This window comes from Schistocerca gregaria, chromosome 3, assembly GCF_023897955.1.
Source record: "Schistocerca gregaria isolate iqSchGreg1 chromosome 3, iqSchGreg1.2, whole genome shotgun sequence".
NCBI lineage: Eukaryota > Metazoa > Arthropoda > Insecta > Orthoptera > Acrididae > Schistocerca > Schistocerca gregaria.
In genome coordinates, this window is record NC_064922.1 from 938,368,049 (window position 1) to 938,388,848 (window position 20,800).

Consider the following 20,800-nt stretch of genomic DNA (forward strand, 5'->3'; position numbering starts at 1 on the left):
CACAAGCACCGAAGTCATCATTACCTTCCTTCAGTTGGGCCAACTAACTGACGGTGAATCGAGGAAGTACAGTACATACTGACGAAACTAAAATGATCTCTAACGTGGAAATTAAGCGTTTCCGGACACATGTCCACGTAACATCTTTTCTTTATTTGTGTGTGAGGAATGTTTCCTGAAAGTTTGGCTTTACCTTTTTGTAACACCCTGTATATTAAAAAAAAAGTACTCTGTCTTCAGGCCACGAGTGGCCTACCGGGACCATCCGACCGCCGTGTCATCCTCAGAGGAGGATGAGGATAGGAAGGACGTGGGGTCAGCACACCGCTCTCCCAGTCGATATGATGGTATTCTTGACCGAAGCCGCTACTATTCGGTCGAGCAGCTCCTCAATTGGCATCACGAGGCTGAGTGCATCCCGAAAAATGCTATCAGCGAATGGCTGCTGGATGGTCACCCATCCATGGACCGCCCATGCCCAACAGCGCTTAACTTCGGTGATCCCACGGGAACCGGTGTATCCACTGCGGCAAGGCCGTTGCCAACTCGATGTAATATGGACTCAACAAGTCACTGACACTCCTCTGCAGAAATCTTGAGCCATGTTGCCTCTATAGCCGTCCATTATTGCAGAAGCGTTGCCGAGGCAGGATTAGCAAGAACTGGCCTGTCGGTAATTTCCCATAATTGTTCGATAGGATTCATGTTGGCAGATCTGAGTGTCCAAATCATTCGCTCCAATTGGTATCGGGTGGAGAAATGTAGGGTCCCCCCTTAAAAGGTTAGGCGCGCACTACACGCAGGAAGCAGCTACAAGAGTAGCGGAGTACGTGTGGAACGCACATGTGGATTTTTTAGGTTAGGGAATTCCCTCCCTAGGCCCAACAAGACGCCTCCTGAGACGCGGGAAGATAGTAGCAGGCAAAACACAAGGAATGATAATATTAATGTGGTAATAGTAAAATGCAGGAGCGTTTATAGAAAGGTCCCAGAACTGCTTTCGTTAATAAACGGTCACAATGCCCACATAGTACTAGGGACAGAAAGTTGGCAGAAACCAGATGTAAACAGTAATGAATTTCTTAACTCAGATTGGAATGTATACCGCAGAGACAGGCTGGACAGTGAACGGGGAGGCGTGTTTATAGCGATAAAAAGTGCAATAGAATCGAAGGAAATTGACGGAGATCCGAAATGTGAAATAATTCGGATGAAGGTCACGGTTAATTCAGGCTCACGCTTGGTAATTGGATGTCTCTATAGGCCCCCTGGCTCAGCAGCTGTTGTGGCAGAACATCTGAAGGAAAATTTGGAAAATATTTCGAGTAGATTTCCGGACCATGTTATAGTTTTGGGTGGAGATTTTAATTTACCAGCTATAGACTGCGAAACTCAAACGTTTATAAGGGTGGCGGAGACAAAGAATCCAGTGAATTTTTTTTAAGTGCATTATCTGAAAACTACGTTGAGCAGTTAAACAGAGAACCGACTCGTGGCGATAACATATGAGACCTTCTGGTGACAAACAGACCCGAACTATTTGAAACAATTAACGGCGAATCAGCGATTATAAAGTGGTTACAGCATCGGTGATTTCAGGCGTAAATAGAAATATTAAAAATGGTAGGAAGATTTTTCTGTTTAGCAATAGTGACAAAAAGCAGATTACAGAGTATCTGATGGCTCAACACAAAAGTTTTGTCTAAAGTACAGATAGTGTTGAGGATCAGTGGATAAAGTTCAAAACCATCTTACAATATGCGTTAGATGAGTATGTGCCAAGCAAGATCGTAAGAGATGGAAAAGAACCACCGTGGTACAACAACCGAGTTAGAAAACTGCTGCGGAAACAAAGGGAACTTCACAGCAAACATAAACATAGCCAAAGCCTTGCAGACAAACAAAAATTACGCGAAGCGAAATGTAGTGTGAGGAGGGCTATGCGAGAGGCGTTCAATAAATTCTAAAGTAAAGTTCTATGTACTGACTTGGCAGAAAATCCTAAGAAACTTTGGTCTTATGTCAAAGCGGTAGGTGGATCAAAACAAAATGTCCAGACTCTCTGTGACCAAAATGGTACTTAAACAGAGGATGACAGACTAAAGGCCGAAATACTAAATGTCTTCTTCCAAAGCTGTTTCACAGAGGAAGACTGCACTGTGCTTCCTTCTCTAGATTGTCGCACAGTTGACAAAATAGTAGATACCGAAATAGATGACAGAGGGATAGAAAAACAATTAAAATCGCTGAAAAGAGGAAACGCCGGAGGACCTGATGGGTTACCAGTTCGATTCTATACAGGTACGCGAAGGAACTTGTCCCCCTTCTTGTAGCGGTCTACCGTAGGTCTCTAGAAGAGTGTAGTGGTCCAAAAGATTGGCAAAGGGCACAGGTCATACTCGTTTTCAAGAAGGGACGTCGAACAGATGTGCAGAACTATAGACCTATATCTATAACGTCGATCAGTTGTAGAATTTTGGAACACGTATTATGTTCAAGTATAATAACTTTTCTGGAGACAGTCGCGAACAACTGTGGCCTGATGAAATGTAGCATTGTCACCTATAAAAGTTCCATCGTTGTTTGGGAGCATGATATCCATAAATGGCTGCAAATGATTTCCAAGGAGCAGAACACAACCATTTCCAGTCAATGATTAGTTCAGTTTCCCCAGACGACCCAGTCCATTTACCATAAACACAGCCCGCACCATTACGGAGTCAGCACCAGCTCGCAAAGTGCCTTGTTTCCAACTGTGGACCATGGCTTCGTGGGGTCTTTGCTACACTCTAAACCTACCGTCAGCTTTCACCAACTGAAATCCGGACTCATTTGACCGGGCCACGGTTTTCTTGCCGTCTACGGTCCAACTGGTATGGTCAAGAGCAGAGGAGAGGCGCTGCAGGCGATGCTGTGCAGTTAACGAAGGCAATCGCGTTGGTCCTCTGACGAAATAGTCAATCAACGCTAAGTTTCGCTGCACTGACCTGATGGATAAGTTCGTCGAACGTCCCAAATTGATTTGTGCAGTTACTTCACACAGTGTTGTTTGCCTTTTAGCACATCGGTTCTCAAGTGAAGGCCGTCGGCCACTGCATTGTCCGTGGTGAGAGATGAAGACTGAAATTTTCGTCACACTTTTGACATTGTGAACCTCGGAATATTTAATTTCCTAACGATTTCCCAAATGAAATGTCCCAAACGTCTAGCTCGAACTACCATTCCGCGTTCAAAGTCCGTTAATTCGCCTCGTGCGGCCTTAATCTCATCCTAAACTTTCTCACGTGAATCAAATGACTACAAATAACAGCTCCACTAATGCACTGACCTAATATACCTTGTGTAAGCGATACAACCGCCATCTACATATGTGCATATCGCTATCTCATGACTTTCGTCTACTCAGTGTAACTGTTTTGAGAGATTTTGTTATACCACATAAAAATATTTGAGAATTTTTTTGACTTACTCCACATACATGAATGCCATTTTACTTGGTATCTATAGAAGTTACATTAGCAATTTGTCTGTGATTGTAATTAACCCAGTCATAAATTTTTACTTACAACAATAAACTACAAATGTATTCCTATCATTTATTCTTATCATATGGAGCAACATTTACTCAGTGAAAGAAACTCAAGCCCACTATAAAATGATAAAGGTGAATTTTAATAGCAGGCCAGTAGAGAATGACTGCGCTGTGGGGAACTACGGGAATGGTGCCACAAAAGACGTTAGCAGAATTTGCTGAGGAGAGCAACGTGTTCGACCTCAAAAAGACGTTTCAAAAGAAAACAAAAAACTGACCTGACACAGACTGTTGCGTCCTCCAGATGATAGGACAGACAGTGATACTTAGAAGACCGGTGAGTAGTCTAAAACTCAGGCGCAACCGAGTTCAGGCTAAGCTCCACAGGGGCAAGGTCTGCGTCATTGATTTACCTGACCTCCCACAAATAGTTCCCAATTCGATATGCTTCCGCCGAGCATGGACATAAGCAGACAAACGGCCCCATTCTCCCCAGCATCAGAATAGGACCTCAAAACATCATCGGAACAGTGTCTTAGCGAGTGTCAACAGCCAAATTGGAGATGCTATAAGCGATATTAGTCATCGTCCACTGGTTGTATTTAAAGACAGATCAATGCAAGCGAACGCTGAACTGTATTGGCATGCTCATTCTTCATACTACTGTTAAATAACGCAAGGTTTCTCTTAAGAAATTATTGAAAATAGCTGCTAGTGTGTGTTGCTATTTATTTTTGCCATACTCTTTGGCGAACCACTGACGAGGCTGCATGTAGTTACTGTGTCCCAGCTGGCCACCTCATAACAGCCACTACTTTCGGTGGAAGGTGGTCCTCTTCCCGCCAGATTTGTATGTTTGATGCCAAGTGTATTTTGGAGAACATACCACAGACCAAATGTAACTACAAATGAAACTGACTAAGTTTTGTCGAACGTTATATAAACTGATGCTATGGTTCTAAATCAATATTTAACTGCAATCGACCGTACATTTGCAAGAAATAGATTACAAATAGATATAAAACTACAGATAAACATGTTAGTCACTTACGATAGAAGTATATTAGATTGTATTATGTAACACGTTCATAATCTTGAGAAAAATAACGCATTACAAAGACGAAAGAACCAATTCTTAAACAGAGAAATTCAAGTAAGTGGCAAGAGATGTTACAAGCAGGAAGAAAGCAGAAGTAGAGAAACCTCAAATGGAACGAGACAGTTGTTAAAGACACAGTTGTAGTTTCAAGATAACAGATAGAACGTGATAGAATATGTAGAATTAAACATGATTGTTCGCAAATCTCTCGGAGAGGATGTTGAACCTCTTCAAGGAGGCGGCGAAGTGGTGAATTTAAGTATGGAAAGAGGAAAATTGGAAATAACGGAGAGCTATGTAATGTAACAGTATAGTTCACGTGGATAAGATAATATAAGTTACAGTAATTGACAATAAAAAAGCTGTACAAGCATTCTAGAAAGTCTTAAATATTTCTACAGTTCGACAGATGAATGAGAAACACAAATTAATTAATATTTAAAACAATGACATTCCAAAGGTAATTCTAGACCACGTGTGTCACTATATTCGAGGCATAAAGAAAAGGAGGGATCCAAGCGATGACGTTGCTTCAAAAGGAATACTTGTGACCTGAAGCTAATCAATTCCGAATGGACTTGAAAAATTGTTTTCGAAATGTCTGCAGGAGATCTGACATCTCTCCAAACTCGAACAACGTTATAATAATGTATTTTAACTAAAATGCTCACAAGCTGCTTTCAAAAAAGATCTTAAGCAGAAGACGAGAACTTACTTCGGAAGTCGATATAGCATGCAAGACAATTTTCAAGTCATGTATGACGTTACAGACTGACACAGTCGGTCTGATGTACCACTTTGTTAACAGCCATAGATTTTGAGCACGATTATTTCTCGGTCTAAACTAAAACAAGGCATTTATTCAAATTATGTTTATGTACTGATGACCTGTTCGTCTACGCTACAGCTTGCATTTGACTTCAAAATAGTAGTGAGAAATTCGTAGCTTAACGACGAAGGAAGGAAGGAAGGAAGGTAGGAAGGAACGAAGGAAGGAAGGAAGGGCATTCCGTGTCATGAAAATAAATCGTAGCCGCCCTGTATGGAGTTTTAATATTCCTAAACGTGAGTAAAAAGGAGAGAGATAACACGTGTTCGTTGAACGTTCTTGATCCCCTTCCGTTATGCTGATGACACTGCACTGCCTACGTCTGCTGCAGATAAAGGCCAACTACGAATTATAGCCAATTATACTCAGATTAAAGTAACGTGTGACTAATGTTTCAAAATTAAATGAGTAGCAATTAAATATGCAGCTATACAACCAGTTTTTGCATTTAGGGTAGTGGAAGAGATCGACTGGGTGGGCAGTGGGAGAATAATGGTCATATTTTAAATTACTGATTAGTTAATCGTTCTTTAGTGTGCATATTTAACGTTTACCCACGCAACAACCATATGAGCCGTTAGTAGCATTGCGACAGCTTTGCGGGGTCTGTGGCTAAGTTGATTTATGAAAGAAGGCTGACATTTAAGTATGGAAGCATCCTTTTAACACCTACATGCGACTAGGGTGTTTCTTGAGAAATATTTTGATCACTGTAGATAGACGTTCTGCATTATTTTAACTGCGAACAAAACTTAGAGTAATGAGACCTCCTTCCTCGCTGTTTTCCTAAGATAAAGAAAATTTGATAACGTTTGGCTTTCACACCACAATCAGTTCTAAAATTCAGATATTTAAGAATATGGGATTTTGCTCCTTTACTAAAAGAAGGAAGATTTAGCTCTTCTCGGAAGCTAATTTCATTTTCTTTTCCTTACTACATTCCTATTCTTGTTTGCCATTTATTGAGCCTATTAATTTACCTGAACTGCACTCTACTTCCCTGCAACAGGTGCTACAAACACCTCTTATAATGGTGTTTTGTTACTAGATAGTGTAATGTTAAGTGCAGAAATTTGTGATTTTTCTGTGTTTATAATTCTAATAACAGTAATAGTAATATAACAACAAAAGAAAAACATATGAAATTGGCGAACGTGGACGACTGAAACAAATAGACAGCAACCTGCAGTTAAACCCCAAAACTAATGTACGTATACCTTCACCACTTTAAGTTTAACCTAAATAATATTATATATTGGATCCGTGTTGGTTTTGCTAATACTCGAGTCTCAGCTAACATTGTGCCTTACAGCAATCTCTGTTTTCGGACGCGGTACAACTCTAGTCAAGAGGTCTGCTGAGGGTGGCCAGATTGTCATTTATATAATGTACAACAAGAGGTACATACAACTTATTTCATACCGATAGAGTCTCTCCATAGGTACAGCACCTAACATCTATTCCAATTACAAACCGTAATATAAGTTACAAAGGATAGTATTCATGTGCTTAGTATACTACGCAACCATATTTGATCTTACTGTTATGTGATGTTAGTAGTTAGAAGTTTCAAGTTAAATAAAAAACGTTAAACAGCATAGAAAAACACTCCAGTTAAGATAGTTCCCATGGGACGAGAAACCGACGGGCGATTTTGGCGAGCCAAGGATTGGATGTGAAGAGAACATTGAAAGAAAGGCGACTCCACACTACACATCCAAAGGCGTACGATTCCCCATTGGGCACGACAGCTCACTGGGCGGTAACCGACTACAAATCCAGTGGTCAGCCATCTAATCTTTAGCATTCTTGTGTACCACCAAATTTAAGGAGCTCTGTTCTCTTCTTCGCTGAATTGTTTATCATCACTTTCACTTCTTCACTATGCTACACTCCACGTGGTTACCTTCAGAAAATACTTCCTAGCACCTAAATTTATATTCCTTGTTAATAAACTTATCTTTTTCAGAAATACTCTTCTTGGTATTGGCAGACTGCATTATACGTCCTCTCTTCTTCCGTCTTTCGTCAGATATTTTACTGTCGAAATAGAAAAGCTCATCTACTAAATTCAGTGTCTTGATTCGTCTTCTGCGTCCTTGATTCGTCATTTGAGTGCTTGTGCTATGCCTAATTTAATGCGAATACGAGGGTTGTCCAGAAAGTAAGTTCTGATCGGTCGCGAAATGGAAACCACAGTGAAAACGAGAAACGTTTTACTTGCAACACTTAGGTACACCTTCCGCCTACTTCTCTACATAGTCGCCGCTCCAATTTCGAGTGTTGTCGTAGTGTTGTATCAACTTTCCAATATCCTCGTCATAGAAAGCAGCCGCCTGTGCTTTCGGCCGGTTATCTTCGCTGGTCTGCAGCTCGTTCTCTGTGGCAAAATTTTATCTTCATAGCCAACGGTTCTTGTGAGCAGAGATGAGACTCAGGGACAGCCGATTACGGACTGTATTATGGGTGATCAAACACTTATCGGAAACGCTGCAGGAGCGTCTCCATTGCCCCTGCAGTGTGCGGCCGTGAATTGGCATGAAGAAGGAACTGCGCGACAGTTGTGTTACGCGGGCTGCATGACACAGGCGAAATCTCTGACCACGCCCTCATACTTGGCGGGAGGCGCTATTCCCTACTCATCTTTACGTGCTCACTGTTCATTCAGAACTGAAAAGAGATACGTGACACTTCAGACGGGTATACTAGAGACACTGCCCAACACATCTGTGAAAAACTTTACCGTATTTTCCCAGTGGTTTCCATTTCGTGACCGATAGGAACTTACTTTCTGGACAACGCTGGAACATTCCATTACCTATGTTTCAGTTTTGTTGATATCGATCTTATAATCTTTTTTCGAGACAGTGTCCACTGCCTTGAACTCCTCTTACAAGTGATTTGTTCGCTCTGACAGAATTACAATGTTATTGTAGAGCTGAAAGTTTTTATTTCCCTCTGAACTTTAATTTCATTTAAAAATTTCTCCGTGGTTTCGTTTGCAGTTCTTTCCATGTACGGACTGAATAGTATCGGATATCTCCGACACTTAAAGTAGTAAAGGAGTTTTGCTATTTCGGGAGCAAAATAACTGATGATAGTCGAAGTAGAGAGGATATAAAATGTAAACTAGGAATGGCAAGGAAAGCGTTGTATGGAGTCTAGCCATGTATGGAAGTGAAACCTGGACGGTAAATACTTTGGACAAGAAGAGAATAGAAGCTTTCGAAATGTGGTGCTACAGAAGAATGCTGAAGATTAGATGGGTATACCACATAATTAATGAGGAGGTATTAAATAGAATTGGGGAGAAGAGAAGTTTGTGGCACAACGTGACTAGAAGAAGGGATCTGTTGGTAGGACATGTTCTGAGGCATCAAGGGTTCACCAATTTATTGTTGGAGGGCAGCGTGGAGGGTAAAAATCGTAGAGGGAGACCAAGAGATGAATACACTAAACAGATTCAGAGGGATGTAGGTTTCAGTAGGTACTGGGAGATGAAGAAGCTTACACAGGATAGAGTAGCGTGGAGAGCTGCATCAAACCAGTCTCAGGACTGAAGATCACAACATCTCCGATAGGCTACAATCCTGCCTCACTCCCTTCTCAACCACCGCAGCCCTCTCTTACCCTCGACTCATACACTGTCCAATCAGACTGATGTGCCCACCTGTCGAAAGCCCAAACAACGACAGGCAGCTCCGAGACGTGCAGGAAGTGTGTCAGTGAGGTTGTGGAAGATATCGACAGCCATGTGGAGCCGTCATCGGCGTGGCCAGCTGCGCTAGGTTTCGTGGTTGACGATCCAAGGCGCGAACAGTCCATTGGAGGAAGTCCCACAGATTCTGGATTGAGTTTAAAACAGGGGTGACTGCCATGTTAGCCAGGGAAGTACAGTAAACTCATGCTGGACCTCTTCGAACCACAGACGTACACTGCGAGCTGAGTGGCATGATGCATTGTCCTGCTGGTAGATGCCATCGTGCCGACGAGACACAAACTGCATGTAGCAGTGGACGTAGTGCCTAAGTATAGGTCCATAGCTCTGTTGATCCGTTGTGATCACCCAGGGAATTCCACGAAAACATTACGCTCAGACGAGTGTTGCTGGATGTTTGCTTTCAGATGTTTCACACCGTACAGACAGACATCTGTCTGGTGGAGCACAAAACGTGATTCATCTGAAAAGGCGAACTATCGCCATTCCGTGGACTTCCATCTGCGTACTGGTGTGCACATTCCAGCCTTCCTCACGATGAACAGCAATCAGTATGGGTGCATGACCCAGGCGTCTGCTGAAGGCTTCTATCCAGTCACTCACTGATCAGTCTGGCCTGGCAACGGAAGACAGCAAAACGAAAGCTGAAATTTTAAATGAAGCATTTGAGAAATCTTTCACGCAGGAGGATCGTACAAACATACCGCCTTTTGAGTCTCGTACATATTCCCGTGTGGGGGACATAGTGATAGATATCGCTGGGGTTGTGAAACAGCTGAATGGATTGAAAATAAATAAATCGCCAGGTCCTGATGGGATTCCAGTTCGGATTTACAGGGAGTACTGTACTGCATTGGTTCCTTACTTAACCTTGCATTTATCGCGAATCTCTTGCCCAACGTAAAGTCCCGAGCAACTGGAAAAAAGCGCAGGTGGTGCCTGTATATAAGAAGGGTAGAAGGACGGATACTCAAACTTGCACACCAATATCCTTAACACCGGTTTGTTGCAGGATTCTCGAACTTATTCTCAGTTCGAATATAATGAATTTCCTTGAGACAGAGAAGTTGCTGTCCATGCATCAGCACGGCTTTAGAAGGCATCGCTCCTGCGAAACGCAACTCGCCCTTTTTTCAAATGACATCTTGCGAACCATGGATGAAGGGTATCAGACGGATGCCATATTCCTTGACTTCCGGAAAGCGTTTGACTCGGTGCCCTACTGCAGACTCCTAACTAAGGTACAAGCATATGGGATTGGTTCCCAAATGTGTGAGTGGTTCGAAAGGTAAGTGTTCATCGGAGGTGAGGGCATCATCTGGAGTGCCCCAGGGAATAGTGGTAGGTCCGCTGTTGTTTTCTATCTACATAAATGATCTTTCGGATAGCGTGGATAAGCAATGTGCGGCTGTTTGCTGATGATGCTGTGGTGTACGGGAAGGTGTCGTCGTTGAGTGACTGTAGGAGGATACAAGAAAACACGGATAGGATTTGTGATTGGTGTACAGAATGGCAGTTAACTCTAAATATAGATAAATGTAAATGAATGCAGATGAATAGGAAAAAGAATCCCGTAATGTTTGAATACTCCACTAGTAGTGTAGCGCTTGACACAGTCACGTCGATTAAATATTTGGGCGTAACATTACAGAGCGATATGAAGTGGGAGAAGCATGCAATGGCAGTTGTGGGGAAGGCGGATAGTCGTCTTTGGTTCATTGGTAGAATTTTGGGAAGATGTGGTTCTTCTGTAAAGGAGACCGCTTATAAAACATTAATACGATCTATACTTGAGTGCTGCTCAAGCATTTGGGATCCCTGTCAGGTCGGATTGAGGGAGGACATAGAAGCAATTCAGAGGCGGGTTGCTAGATTTGTTACTGGTAGGTTTGATCACCACGCGAGTATTACGGAAATGCTTCATGAACTTGGGTGGGAGTCTCTGGAGGAAAGGAGGCGTTCATTTCGTGAATCGCTACTGAGGAAATTTAAAGAACCAGCATTTGAGGCTGACTGCAGTAGAATTTTAATGCCGCCAACTTACATTTCGCGGAAAGACCACAAAGATAAGATAAGAGAGATTAGGGCTCGTACAGAGGTATATAGGCAGTCATTTTTCCCTCATGCTGTTTGTAAGTGGAACAGGGTGATAAGATGCTAGTTGGGGTACGAGGTACCCTCCGCCACGCACCGTATGGTGGATTGCGGAGTATGTATGTAGATGTAGAAGAGACCCATATTCAGCAACGTTCCGTGAACGGTCGTTGAAGGTACACTTGTTGGTGACCCTTTGTTTCATCTGGACTGTCGGCTGCTCGACAGCTGCTCGTCTTTTCGTCCAGTCACGTCTCTGTAGTAGTTGTTCACCCCTGTCATCTGTGGTCGCTGGTGCATAACAGTTGCCTCACCGCCGGTTTTGGATAGCGTCACTTTGCCATGCATGGTATATTTTAAACACGCCACCATACAAACAGGTTACAAATTCAACCATTTCGTAAATGCTTCCACCTTTGTTCCGAAAGGGAGTGATCGTGTCTTTTGGACCATAGGTAACTGACTCCGTTTCCGCATTACGACAACGACGACGACGCTTTATATAGCCTCCACTGGTAGTGCTGGTTATTGCAAGTTGACGTCGAACACAGGCGGTGGTCGCATTAAGGTGAGCGGACCGTGTATAACTGCAATACAAACGTGTCCAGTGAGCCGTGCGTCGCTCATGTTCCCGCCATCATGTATTTTACACCCTGTTTTTAACTTACTTCAACCTCACTAAGTTAATTTAAATTACTACTGTCACTGAGTTGCTGCTTTGCCTGACCGCGTATCGATATATCCCCTCTCGTAGTATCTTTGCTCGACTGCTGTTACTTCCCGGTCGTTGTCTGTCGTAAGCAATTCGAGTCGCGAGTTCGAGTCTGCCAGCCAGTTGGAACGCGTCTGGAGCGCAGTCCGGACCTGCCAGTCGGGGAGTTGCCATGGGGCACCAGTGCAGTCGGGTTGGAGCAGCAGTGAGGTCTGCGCCGACATGGCTCGCCTGACCATTGTCGCCACGCATCACTTGAGCTGGGACATGGTCTTGGTGGATCGTCGGTCGGCGCGTTTTGGATCGTCGGTCGTTCATGAGTCGGCTGTGTGTTTGTGTGTGTGTGTGTGTGTGTGTGTGTGTGTGTGTGTGTGTGCGCATCGGTTCCCAATTTGTCGTCGTGCGTGTTTACTGTTGGGTATCGTTCGGGTCTTCGAGCAAGTAACGATCTACGCATTCTGAGAAACAGCAACAGCCTATACCGACAACTAACAATAGAAGAAAATTACTACACGCAAAAGGGGAAAACGTAATAAGTGAAAACACAACACACTGCAACAACAGACTCATACCGCTCTGAGACAACTGACCAAAGACACAGAACAGAAAGCACACACGCAAAAGAACCACTTCCCCATCATAGCCTTTCTCGCCACATGCGGTACACCTCTCGCGACACACGCGAACAGCAAGATGGCGTAGTAGTCTGGCTCAGAAAAAAAGTGCAAGACTTTTGTTTTCCTGTGTATAAAAGCAGCCGCATACCATCCAGCGAGCGTGAGTACACGAATAGCTAAGCAACAGCTCAGTACACACCAAATAACGGTTTTCCACAATACTACCACAACCCCAAGTATATACTGTTGACATACGAAGTTCACCTTTTAGTATTTGATTACTAACACCCGCGCTCGCATGGTTACAAAAGACACGATGTTCGCGAAGTCAAAAGATGGCAACAGAAAAAAAGGGCACAGAAAATATGTCGCAAACAGCGCCAATAATTGCTTAAAACATGCTGTAACATACAATAAATAAAGCAGTATGAAAGTACTAATAGAAAAGTATATTTCAAGAGACGAATTGTAAAAATGCAATAATGTTTTACTGTCTTTGTACAACCATGCCATTTTATGCATGCTTTAGATTTAAAAAAACACTTATGTCGATGATATTTGTCGCCGAAACTAGTTTGGGATAATAAACACATAAACGAATGACAAGGTGTTTTGCATCAAGGCGGACTAAATTTCTGATGTTGTTCTTCGAGCAAGTGTTTGTCAGGTTGTGTGTGTAGTTGGCGTTATTTCCACTGGTGACTATTTTAGATGTTGTCGGCATTCTGACTGGGAGTCGGTCGGTTGGTGCGGACCGGGGAGGATATCTCCGTGCGGTGCAGTTGGCTGACCCCGCCGGCGGTCCCTGCGCAGTGTCGGAGCGTGTGTGGGGCTGTCCGATCGCTACGAGCTTCGTGGCTCACCGACACAGCACGCCGAAGTTCAGTGGTGTGTTAAGTACCAAGGCCACGTCCGTTGATGGTGTGTCGTTCGTTTCGGTGGTTCGCTGCTGGGGATCTTTTCCTGTGAGCAACACCGAGTGTTTTTTGTAGTGGTGAAATGGAGCCGCCGTGGGATGGAATTAACTACATTGGTTGACTACAATTCAAGTGAACCAGCGGGATTTTCTGCCTTGTGGCCGTTAGTACTCTGGTTACCTGCCCTGGCCACTAACGTAATATCAGGCATCGTCCTTTCCTCACATGTTGTCGTTGTCGGTGTGTAATTTTGACAGCGTAATACATATTTCCATATTTCTTTGTGGATAATCAAGTCCGTAACAGTTTGGTCTTTGAGAATTTATGCACCGATTGGTGGCTAGCAAGTCGTTTGGTCGGTCGGTCCGTGAGTGTCTCTTGGTTGAGTTACCGACGAATCAAGTGTAGTTGGACCCAACATCTGTCTCACCTACGTGAACGATAATGTTTCGAGGGCAGATCCCTCCCCTGGAGACGTCTGAGTGCCGTTGTCTTATTTTCCTTTTCATGGGTTTTTAATAGTATGTTGGTGATCTATTACAGCCAATGCTTTAAAAGAATTTTTTTATTGTGTTTATGTAAATCAAGGGTCTTCAGCCCGTATAAGTAAGTTTGAATTCTGGCAAATGGATTTTTGATTAAAGTTACTGTCGTTGTCCTATCTTTCATTTAGTGCGCCGTCAGTCACTTAAAACTTAAAGGTTTAAGGTATTTCGAATTTTTGGAAGATCAGTTGTGGGTCTTCAGCCGTTTTAAACCTTACTCTTAAATGTAGTTATTGTCATTGCGTTGATTTTTCATTTTGTGTTGGTTCGGCCACTGAAAACTTATAGGTTAAGGTATTTTTGAATTTTTGGAAAATCAACTGTGGGCCTTCATCCGCTTAAAGCTTATTCTGAAAATTTCCCTTAAGCGAAAATATTGCGGCCTTCTGCCTTAAAAGATTATGGTAATATATTTCAAAATTCTGAAATTGAATTGAGGGCTTCAGCCGTTTGTATTGCACCTTGTATATGTTTGTTCCATTCCCTTTCCCTTGAGGCTTTCCACCTAGCTGCGATATACCGGGTGATCTAAAAGTCAGTATAAATTTGAAAACTGAATAAATCACGGAATAATGTAGATAGAGAGGTACAAATTGACACACATTCTTGGAATGACATGGGATTTCATTAAAACTAAAAAAATTCAAACGTTCGAAAAATGACCGACAGATGACGGCTGTGCTGATCAGAATAGCAATAATTAGAATAACAAAGTAAGACAAAGCAAAGATGATGTTCTATACATGGAATGCTCAATATGTCCACCATCATTCCTCAACAATAGCTGTAGTCGAGGAATAATGTCGTGAACAGCACTGTAAAGCATGCCCAGAGTTATGGTGAGGCATTGACGTCGGATCCCTAGAGATCTCGATCGATCACGATACACTTGCGACTTCAGGTAACTCCAAAGCCAATAATCGCACGGACTGAGGTCTGGGGACCTGGGAGGCCAAGCATGACGAAAGTGGCGGCTGAGCACACGATGACCACCAAACGATGCGCGCAAGAGATCTTGCACGCGTCTAGCAATATGGGGTGTATTTTTTTGTTCTTATAAAACCCCATGTCATTCCAAACCTGTGTGTCAATTTTTACCTCTCTATCTACATTATTCCGTGGTTTATTGAGTTTTCAAATTTATACTGACTTTCTGATCACATTATTTGGAATTTTAACTGGATCTCTTCAGTCACTTTATCTGGTTGCTTTTTAAGATTTCTTGTTTCCAGGCGTTCAGCCGTGAAAGAATTGTATTTTGAAACTCGTGGTTGTAAAGGTTCGGCTATGTACTGTTTCTACATATACATCTACATCCATACTACGCAAGCCACCTGACGGTGTGTGGCGGAGGGTACCCTGAGTAACTCTTATCGGTTCTCCCTTCGATTCCAGTCTCGTATTGTACGTGGAAAGAAGGATTGTCGATATGCTTCTGTGTGGGCTCTAATCTCTCTGATTTTATCCTCATGGGCTCTTCGCGAGATATACGTAGGAGGGAGCAATATACTGCTTAACTCTTCGGTGAAGGTATGTTCTCGAAACTTTAACAAAAGCCCGTACCGAGCTACTGAGCGTCTCCCTGCAGAGTCTTCCACTGGAGTTTATCTATCATCTCCGTGACGCTTTCGCAATTACTAAATGATCCTGTAACGAAGCGCGCTGCTCTCCGTTGAATCTTCTCTATCTCTTCTATCAACCCTATCTGGTGCGGATCCCACACTGCTGAGCAGTATTCAAGCAGTGGCCGAACAAGCGTACTGTAACCTACTTCATTTGTTGTCGGATTGCATTTCCTTAGGATTCTTCCTATGAATCTCAGTCTGGAATCTGCTTTACCGACGATCAACTTTATATGATCATTCCATTTTAAATCACTCCTAATGCGTACTCCCAGATAATTTATGGAATTAACTGCTTCCAGTTGCTGACCTGCTATTTTATAGCTAAATGATAAGGGACCTATCGTTCTATGTATTCGCATGACATTACACTTGCCTACATTGAGATTCAATTGCCATTCCGTGCACCATGCGTCAATTCGCTGCAGATCCTCCGGCATTTCAGTACAACTTTTCATTGTTGCAACCTCTCGATACACCACAGCATCATCTGCAAAAAGCCTCAGTGAACTTCGGATGTCATCCACCAGGTCATTTATGTATATTGTGAATAGCAACGGTCCTATGACACTCCCCTGCGGCACACCTGTATACACTCTTACTTCGGAAGACTTCTCTCCATTGAGAATGACATGCTGTTTTGGTTTAAAAGTGTTATTGAATTACAATTTTGAAGTGAAACTGACCGACACCTTCTTTGGCTCTTTCCACAATCCTCATCACTTGTTCTGCCCAGTGTGTTTAGCGGGCGTGTTATACAGTAAAACCACTACGGCGCTCACAGCAACGGCTTCGGGCTGGGGATAAGTTTACGTTACACAGTGCGGCGCGCGTCGCGCAGAGGCGGCTACTGACCTGCAGGCGGCTGATGTTCTTCCACATGACGTAGAGGATGGCGGCGCAGATGAGGCTGTACTCTATGGTGCAGGGGAAGAGGAAGGGCGAGGCGTCCTGCACCAGCGAGCCCATGATGTTGGTGCGCCGGCACTCGTAGATGTGGTGCGGGCCCTTGAGGCCGCGCGCCACGCGGTGGTGTGCCGCCGCCGCCGCCGCCGCCTCCGGGCCCTGACCGGACAGCACCGTGCCGCCCGACGTCGCCGCCGCCAGCTTCACTGCACACCGAGCGGCGCTGCTGCACCTCCAACTGCCTACTGCCTCGCCACCGTAACACTACAAGCTTCACAGATGGTGGAGTCGCCGGAGGCAGGGTTATCACCGGGAGTGCATCAGACACGTGCGATGTTCTTTTCCTCTGTATAGTGTGTGCACCACTGAAAGGCCTAAGTCGAAACAAGGCCCCAGAAGTAGACAACATTCCATTACAACTGCCGCCAGCCGTGGGAGAGCCAGGGCTAACAAAACTCCACCAACTGCTCAGCAAGATGTGTGAGACAGGTGAAATCTCCTCAGACTTCAAGAAGAATATAATAATTACAATACCAAGGAAAGCGGGTGTTGACAGATGTGAGAATTACGGAACTATCAGTTTAATAAGTCACGGCTGCAAAATACTAACACGAATTCTTTACAGACGAATAGAAAAACTAGTAGAAGCCGACATCGGGGAAGATCAGTTTGGATTCCGTAGAAATACTGGAACACGTGAGGCAATACTGACCCAACGACTTACCGTAGAAGCTAGATTAAGGAAAGGCAAACCTACGTTTGTAGCATTTCTAGACTTAGAGAAAGCTCTTGACAATGTTGACTGGAGTACTCTCTTTCAAATTCTGAAGGTGGCAGGGGTAAAATACAGTGAACGAAAGGCTATTTACAATTTGTACAGAAACCAGATGTCGAGGAGCATGAAAGGGAAGCAGCGGTTGGTAAGGGAGTGAGACAGGGTTGTAGCCTCTCCCCCATGTTATTCAATCTGCATATTCAGGAAGCAGTAAAGGAAACAAAAGAAAAATTCGGAGTAGGTATTAAAATCCATGGAGAAGAAATAAAAACGTTGAGGGGCGCTGATGACATTGTAATTCTGTCAGCTGAACGGAATGGACAGTGTCTTGAAAGGAGGATATAAGATGAACATCAACAAAAGCAAAACGAAGATACTGGAATGTAGTCGAATTAAGTCTGGTGATGCTGAGGGAATTAGATTAGGAAATGAGACACTTAAAGTAGTAAAGGAGTTTTGCTATTTGGGGAGCAAAATAACTGATTATGGTCGAAATAGAGAGGATATAAAATGCAGACTGGCAATCGCAAGGAAAGCGTTTCTGAAGAAGAAAAATTTGTTAACATAGAGAATAGATTTAAATGTCTGGAAGTCGTTTCTGAAAGTATTTGTATGGAGTGTAGCCATGTATGGATGTGAAAGGCGGACGATCAATAGTTTAGACAAGAAGAGAACAGAAGTTTTCAAAATGTGGTGCTACAGAAGAGTGCTGAAGATTAGATGGGTAGATCACATAACTAATGAGGAGGTATTGAATAGAATTGGAGAGAAGAGAAATTTGTGGCGCAACTTGACTAGGAGAAGGGATCGGTTGGAGGGGCATATTCAGAGGCATCAAGGGATCACCAATTCACTATTGGAGGGCAGTGTGGAGGGTAAAAATCGTAGAGGGAGGCCAAGAGATGAATACACTGAACAGGCCGGACGGTGTGGCCGAGCGGTTCTAGGCGCTACAGTCTGGAACCGAGCGACCGCTACGGTCACAGGTTGGAATCCTGCCTCGGGCATGGATGTGTGTGATGTCCTTAGGTTAGTTAGGTTTCAGTAGTTCGGAGTTCTAGGGGACTGATGACCTCAGTTGTTAAGTCCCATACTGCTCAGAGCCATATTTGATTTACCATATTTCTTCTACTTTAGGTGACAATTAGATGAAGATAACGTGACTACTTAAATGTTGTGAAGTTTCAGGAATACTTCCCAAGATGTTAGGGTGTAGATTTTTAAGATGAGTCAATGTGGCCGGTTCTTAATTTCTGTGGTTAGTCAGTCCATCTTTCAAAAAAGTAGTGTCTTTTTCTCTATTTCATTTAAGAGTGTAAGACAGGATCAGTTTTCTGTAACATTTTCGACGTACACATTTAAAGTAAGTGGGCTGAAGCTACAGGAACTACCACAGACGTCCTCAAAATGGAAATTACAAGATTTTCGGCACCATTATAACGATAAAGGGCAGTAAAATGGTTCAAATGGCTCTGAGCACTATGGGACTTAACATGTGAGGTCATCAGTCCCGTAGAACTCAGAACTACTTAAACCTAACTAATCTAAGGAGATCACACACATCGATGCCCGAGGCAGGATTCGAACCTGCGACTGCAGCGGTCGCGCGGTTCCAGACTGAAGCGCCTAGAACCGCTAGTCCATCCCGGCCGGCTAACGGGAAGTAAATTGTTACTATAACAGCTACAATTATTTGCTGTTCAGTCTACTTCGTTAAAAAAAACGCGCTTCGCAGTACGCCTTGAGTTGTTAATATCGTTAAATGTACTGTCATGGCCAGCCAGTCATTGACAATGGCTCCGACGGCCAAAGCGCGGTGGACCCAATCGGACCGAAACCTGCTCATCTCGACAGAGGGATCGTTTTCAAGGACGAGAGGCGCTCGTGCAACTGGAAGCCCCTGCTCGCGTTACGGTGCGGTCTCGGCAGATCTCTGCCTCAAACCGCAGAGTCCGCAGGGCACAAAAGCAGCGCTCACGATCCTCTGCAGCACAGGATCAGGGTCACGGGAGAATACCACGTCCCTATCTACACTCTACGAAGCGCTGTTAACGTCGTGCCAGGGAGTACTTTAATTTCATTTATTAGAGATTCTTGAGGTTCACAGATGAAGCACGGGAAGAACGACAGCTTGCAAGCATCTGTGCTGTCTCTTATTAGCTTATTAAAAGACATGTGAGGCTGGTCCCGGCGGAGGCTCGAGTCCTCCCTCGGGCATGAGTGTCTGTGTGTGTTTGTCCTTGGGATAATTTAAGCATTGTTTAAGCTTAGGGACTGATGGCCTTAGAAATTAAGTCCCATAAGATTTCACACACATTTGAACACTTCTTTATTAAAACACATCACCATGGTCTGCATCTACACCAAGCTCTGCGTGTGAAATATTTAATTCCCAGACAGGTATTCGGGCATTCGGGTATAGTGCCCACTGTCAGTAGCACATATGCGAATTATGGTCGAGCATACCACGTACGAGTTAGCTATAAAATGCCTATGGTGTGAAATTAAGTAGATTACTCTGATCATATCCTCATGGTCTGCACGGGCGCCAAACGATACGAAGTGAGCTGAAGAATATTCCTGAATTTTTGTTGTTGTTGTGGTCTTCAGTCCTGAGACTGGTTTGATGCACCTCTCCATGCTACTCTACCCTATGCAACCTTCTTCATCTCCCAGTACCTACTGCAGCCTACGTCCTTCTAAATTTGCTTAGTGTATTCATCTCTTGGTCTCCCTCTACGATGTTTACCCTCCACGCTGCCCTCCAATACTAAATTGGTGATCCCTTGATGCCTCAGAACATGTCCTACCAACCGATCCCTTCTTCTAGTCAAGATGTGCCACAAACTTGTCTTCTCCCCAATCCTATTCAATACTTCCTCATTACTTATGTGATCTACCCATCTAATCTTCAGCATTCTTCTGTAGCACCACATTTCGAAAGCTTCTATTCTCTTCTTCTCCAAACTATTTATCGTCCATGATTCACTTCCATACATGGCTACACTCAATACAAATACTTTCAGAAATGACTTCCTGACACTTAAATCTATACTCGATGTTACCAAATTTCTCTTCTTCAGAAACGCTTTCCTTGCCATTGCCAGTCTACATTTTATATCCTCTCTACTTCGACCATCATCAGTTATTTTGCTCCCCAAACAGCAAAACTCCTTTACTACTTTAAGTGTCTCATTTCCTAATCTAATTCCCTCAGAATCACCCGATTAAATTTGACTACATTCCTTTATCCTCGTTTTGCTTTTGTTGATGTTCATCTTATATCCTTTCAAGACACTGTCCATTCCATTTAACTGCTCTTCCAAGTGCTTTGCTGTCTCTGACAGAATTACAATGTCATCGGCGAACCTCAACGTTTTTATTTCTTCTCCATGGATTTTAATACCTACTCCGAATTTTTCTTTTGTTTCCTT

The 20,800-nt window shown here is 43.5% G+C and overlaps 1 protein-coding gene across 6 annotated transcripts in view; it reads right to left on the minus strand.

The window, feature by feature from the left end:
* Positions 1-20,800, minus strand: part of LOC126355846 (proton channel OtopLc-like) — a 510,363-nt gene that overhangs the window by 34,535 nt on the left and 455,028 nt on the right. For all 6 annotated transcript variants that reach the window (XM_050006307.1, XM_050006306.1, XM_050006310.1 and 3 more), the window contains one exon: positions 16,541-16,797. In XM_050006307.1, coding sequence (XP_049862264.1) covers positions 16,541-16,797 — 257 coding nt within the window. The remainder of the gene's footprint in view (positions 1-16,540; positions 16,798-20,800) is intronic.